This window comes from Colossoma macropomum, unplaced genomic scaffold (genome assembly GCF_904425465.1).
Source record: "Colossoma macropomum unplaced genomic scaffold, Colossoma_macropomum, whole genome shotgun sequence".
NCBI lineage: Eukaryota > Metazoa > Chordata > Actinopteri > Characiformes > Serrasalmidae > Colossoma > Colossoma macropomum.
In genome coordinates this window covers 1,679,289-1,685,288 of record NW_023494795.1, presented here as the reverse complement: position 1 = coordinate 1,685,288, position 6,000 = coordinate 1,679,289, and the positions used below count along the sequence as shown (strand labels likewise).

The following is a 6,000-nucleotide window of genomic DNA, read 5'->3' as shown; positions in this document are numbered from 1 at the left end:
GATGAGCCTGTGGCCCCTCCCTAATAGGACTCACGTTAATTATACACACATGCCTGTTTGCGTTCTACTGTACAGAAAAAGGCAGTTCACAAAGGATTAGTCTCCATTTTTCAGAGGAAAAATCTAGGAGGCTCTGAAAAATTGGAAGGAGTAGTTCAGTCAAAAAGCTACTGCTGCTAACAATGACTGAAAGAGAATAGCCACCAATCTTGGACTAGTTTCTGACCTCATGACATTACAGCTCACTGCCCAGCATCTGACCTCAGCTTACAATATCACCATCACTGACCAGTCTGATTTCATCTCTCTGTCATGTTGTGTAAATTTTTAGAATGCCTCTCTTGCACAGCCTCTTCAGCCGGACAGAGGGGGCCATGGGCACTTGAGAGCCGTCCACAGGGGCCGAGTTAGGCTTACAGTTAAAGTGCAGTGAGGCAGAGTGTAATGGATTTATGGGGGGCAGTGTGTGGCTGCAGCATGAACAGCATGAACAGCATGATATGTAGGTTTCAGGTGAGGTTTCCATGAAGTGTAATGTGAGGCTCAGGAAACGCTCTGGGACACTTTTCACACGCACACGGATATTTTTGAAAAAGGTCTTTTTTCTCTCTGTTTTGGCCTCCTGTCTAAAGAGAGCCTTTGGAAAGTTCTTTCCAGTGTGGAGATTTTTCCATGTTTTCGCGTGAACGAGTGAAACATATTTTTTTTTTAAATCCTGACCTCACAGCATCATCATGAGCACCGTCGCTGCGGTTCTACTTTGTTGTGCAAGGCGTCAGGACTCGACTGGCTGACGTTTCATCAAATCGAGTTTGTACACTTAATAATTTACTGTATTATTACACCCTCAGTCCAGACACGATTCCTCCTTGTTTGTCATTCTTCTTTTTCTTAATCCGTCCATTCACAGCCCTAGAGATTTCTCAAAAACAGATTTTTAACACAGAGGGAATTTTTTTTTCAGAAATATCAAGATACATTCGGAGCAGGCTTAGGTCAGCTGGGTCATCTTGTGTACAGATTAAACAAAAGACAGAAACAACAGACAGGAGCATTTTAAATTCTCTCTCTTGGGAACTTAATCCATGTTGTTTCATAGTTATAATAAACCACTGTATGACCAACATTTCTTGTGCAATCCAGAGTGTTAATAGGGAGTTTGTCCCAGCTTTACCGCTAGAACAGCCTCTACTCTTCTGGGAAGGCTTTACATTAGATGTGGGAACACTGCTGTGAGGACTTGACTGAATTCAGCCACAACAGCATTAGTGAAGTCAGGTAGTGATGTTAGATGATTAATTTTGGATAACAAACACCAAACTAACCGATAACCGACTAACATACTATTTAATCATGTCGTATCACTCCAGAGCCCAGAACTCAGTTCCGTAAGTTTACTACATTTAAATTTAAATTGACTTAAGTCTGTTTTCAGTCAGGTGAACCATTACTAATTATATATGGATACACAATACAATATCGGGTTTAAACAGGATTCTATGTGGATCATGAGACTCAGAGAGAGAGAGAGAGAGAGAGAGAGCGAGAGAGAGAGAGATATTTCAGAGGATGTTTTCATGGGATTTAGGAAGTGATCCCATGGGATTTGATGGCTGAGTGTCTATAATACCAAACACTATTGCATAATTCAAATATTTAATGTAATCCCAAACGCCTTTTACTCTGGCTGCTAAAAAAAGAGCAAGAAGACGTGTCTCTCAGCGTGTGTGTGTGTGTGTGTGTGTGTGTGTGTGTGTGTGTGTGTGCGGGAGGTGTCAGTGTAATGAGCTATAGCTATCTCGCTAGCTGAGAACCATGAGATCATTCTGTGCCAAACTAACACTAATCGCGCAATCAGCTGCTCAAGTGCAAAAACGAAGCAAGATGGCCTGAACGTGTAGAGCAGCTGTGTGAGATGGGAGGAGGACGCTCTTGCCAGGCGAAGCAGATGGATCTGGCCTGGCGATGTAATCTCTGCAAATTTCAGCATGTTTTTGAGAAACTGCAAAACGCTCTTGTGTGGGTGTGTGTGGGGGGGGGGTGGGGGGGGTAAATGATGCTCTGTGGCTAGATGGAACATCTGCAAGCGTAACTGACTGAAACCTTCTCAGCTTATCAAATAAATACAGTCAATGCAAAGAAAGGAGTCTTGGCAAACATCACTGGCAGAGCGTGGTTTTTCAAACAGACAGACAGGACGGCAGCGTCAGCCTGAGTCTACGCCGTTATTGGGCATCAGAGCTGAGCGTCAGGCTGTCTGCATGCTTTATATGAGACCTCCGTGGCAGACCCTGCCAACGCTGCCGGTGAAGATGAGAATAATAAACTGCAGCGGGAGAGACAATGATGGCAGGTGGCCTGCTCCTGATACATTATGCATGGTTGACATGGTGAGGCATGGCCGCTGCCATGGCTTTCAGAATCTTTCCCTTTTCTCTCTGAATTGTGCTTCATATTTAGCAGTGGCGGCTCATCATGTCCCTAAAAGAATGAAAGGGTGGTGGTAAAAGGTTGACCAGACAGATTAAGTGTTCTGATTTCTCTACACTGGCCATTCTATCGAATTCAGAGTTGAAAACCCATTTCAGACTTTGAACTGATTTCGACCTCTGACCAAAATCCTGTTGCTTTAGTGACCCTATACCCTATGTTTATTTGCTTAAAATAAATGACTGAACTTGTCACTGCCAAAACAATCATAACACAACTGAAACTCTACCAGATGTTTTGGTAGTGACAATTTTAGCTGATGTTCAGCATAACTCAAAAACGCTAGCCAGTACATCACCAGCCGGGAGTCTAAGAGAGAATTACTGGCCTCGGGCTCTCTGGGTGAGAAGGACGGCCCTTGCTCACTGGGCTCTGGAGCAGCAGAACTACGTTCTGAAGGGATGGAGCATCACCTGTGATCGAGAACTGATCACCCAACATCAGAGCCTGACCCCACTAATGCTATTGTGGCTGAATGCAATCAAATCCAATATCTAGCGTAAAGCCTTCTCAGAAGAGAAGAGGCTGTAGCAGGTTCCCTAATAACACCCTTAAGAAGATGTCGACAAACTTCGGGGCATTTCCTGTAGTTTGTTTCAGCCAAATGTCTTATAATAAATGAAGGGACATGTGAAGAAAAAACTGCCTGATGTTTTTTGTTGGTAAAAAGGCTGTTGATGTTATTTATTTAGGCTATTTTTGCTGAGTCCTGCATGAATTTACAACTGACCGTCAAATAAAGACGTTGGTCATTTTGATTGAGAGATTCTTGCACTTTTGTATTAACTCTGTTGGACTTGAGTTGCCATAACTATGTTGCAAGAGGCAGATTTTTTTCCTTATACAATTAGAATTCGGGCAGATTTCAACATCCACCCCTGCCATAGCCCCGCCCAACACAAACCACGGCCTCTTAGTTTAGCCTGAGATTTATTATCAGCAAGCAAACTAGTGTCTTTAGCATTTTGTAGACTGTATTGTTTTCAATTTTATTTTCTGTTATTACTCTTTTCCCTTTATTCTTTATTTTCATATGCAATCAAATTCTTGAGTATAAAGAATAAAAAACAAGGAAAACAGTCTCATATAGTGAAACACTCACACAGTCCTAATCAGTTATGTTTTTCTAGCTTTCAACTCTGAATTATGTTTGTTTTCTCAAATCAAACAATGGTTAAGTCATATATCTTTAGCATCATTTACATGTCGTTCATAATTTTCACTTGACTTCACAGATGCTTTAATGAATAAAGGGCAGTCCAGTGTGAGAAATGCTACGGTAACATGAATATCTGATTCTTCTCTGTCAGTCACACCTGAGCAGCCCCCACACACAGAGGGTCTTATCATCTTAGAGATGGTGGATGCTTCCCAGAGGGGCCGCTCACAGAGCTCCTGTAGTGTAACCACAGTACAGCATGGCTTTCCTAGTACAAGCAGCGTTTAAAACCTCATCAGTGGGCAGGCAGAGCAGCTACTGCACTAACCCGCGGCTGAAGGTCAGCAGAGGACGAGGGAACATTGATTGCAGGCTGGGTGGTGGGTGCAATCATCTGCATTGCAGGGGAGAGGGCAATTTGAGAGGATGAAATTACGAAGTGGATCATGGACATACGGTGCCTGAAGGCCAGGTGAAGAGGGTCACAGCAGAAAGGTTCTAGTAACCAGTAACCTAATCAGAGAAAAAGGTTCCACACAGGCTTGGATGTGTTTATAAATTCTTTGGTACCGCTAAAAAAAAGTCCTGGAAAAATGCTTGCTAATAATACACAAATACACAGAAGCCAATTAGTATGAGATACATGGTTCCTACTAGCGAGTTATCTCCTCACGGTTCATGATATTAGCACATTCTGAAAAGAGAAAACTTTAAACTGTTGGTTCCAAGGCTGACGAAGGATTACAGTGAGTGTAACTGAGCTACAAGGACAGAGACGAATGATTTTATTTAATGACAAAGACCCTCCTGACCTTCATTCTTATTCTTCAGCACAATATGAGCTAAACAAACCTACAGAATAGTCTCACACTCATCACTGCACTCTGTAGTGCTGTCCAACTCCAGTCAGCTCCACAGGGTTACTAGATGGTTACTAGATGCTCGTTTTGCTAAACTGGAAAACCTTTTAGCCCTATGGATACCATAAATCTCGACCTTCTAGAATGAATGTTCCTCACGCTTTAATATTTTTGTGAACTCCTGAGACTAATGGAAGGAAACACGTCTGTGAACATCAAAAAAAGAGCAAAGACCTCTTAAACGGCTCGTATCATACATTTTTCTTGTATTTTATTTTGGCCTCTTTTCCACTGCAGGGCCGAACGGTTCTGAGCCCAGAGGGTAACTGTTCCAGTGCCGTTTCCACATGGACCCAGTTTGCCATGGAACGCTTAAAGACCAGGCTGAGCCCGGTTTGCTTGGCACGGTCATTCAATAAACATCAAAGCTTCAATCTAACACCAATTTCTAAATGTTAAACGGGGCTGATAACTAGCTAGCTGGTTAGCGTTAGCTTAGCTAGCATGTTTTTGGTGGGTGGTGCGAATGTTGCTATTAGCCTGTTAGCCATTTCCTGGTTCTGATTTAGCGGTACTTATTAGTCCCACAACAGGGAAACTTCACCCACATTTTAACCCATCCGTGCAGTGAAGCACCACATACACACTAGTGAACACACACATAGATAGGACAGTGGACAGGATCGTGAGCCCTATCCACGGCGCCCGGGGAGCAGTTGGGGGTTAGGTGTCTTGCTCAAGGACACTTCAGTCATGCACTGGGGGCTCAGGGGATCAAACCGGCGACCTTCTGGTCACAAGGCTGACCCTCTGAAGTTATAACTTCAACATGAATAGGAGGAGCTAAACTGCTTTAGGGTGAATAGATAGATATGAAATTGTGCTGATTTTTCATGACATCACAAAAACAAATCAAAACAGGCTATTTTTACAGCTTAGCAAAGGACTGAATAACCTTTCTTACCTGGGGATTTAGTTACTTTTCTTTATCGTCTGAACACACAGAACATGGTCTGTAACAGGACGTTTAAACTGTAACTGACCGACTGCTCTCTTCCCTTATTTTATGTATTTATTTTGTCTCACTTTTTCCTCTGTTCAAAATTTTTGTCGATCTGTCAATGAGGTGGAAATGTCAGTAATAAATATAACATTAAAAACACAAACTAACCTGGTCCCAGCTTGGCTACAGCGTACAGCAGGTCGTAATTGATGACCGGTGTGGCTTCATCTATTTGTTGCCAGCCAACAGGCGGTGAGCCAGGAGGCGAGATAAGGAACTGTTTGGAGGGCTGCGGAGGGGCAAGGTGCAGGTTGTCCCCATCAGACACTGGATTCTGCACCTGAACGAATGGGTTTCAGAAGTTAGACGTGTTTCACAGCTGTTTCACAGCGGACAGAATCACATACAACGTTAGCGTCAGGAAGTACTGGTGTAAAATGCTCTTTATGTGTATATAGTCTATAACAGGCTACTGAACTGGTTTAAAA

The 6,000-nt window shown here is 43.0% G+C and overlaps 1 protein-coding gene across 4 annotated transcripts in view; it reads right to left on the bottom strand.

The window, feature by feature from the left end:
- The window catches only part of rcan2 (regulator of calcineurin 2), a 107,261-nt gene that overhangs the window by 12,950 nt on the left and 88,311 nt on the right, over positions 1-6,000 (bottom strand). For all 4 annotated transcript variants that reach the window (XM_036581163.1, XM_036581162.1, XM_036581166.1 and 1 more), the window contains one exon: positions 5,681-5,852. In XM_036581163.1, coding sequence (XP_036437056.1) covers positions 5,681-5,852 — 172 coding nt within the window. The remainder of the gene's footprint in view (positions 1-5,680; positions 5,853-6,000) is intronic.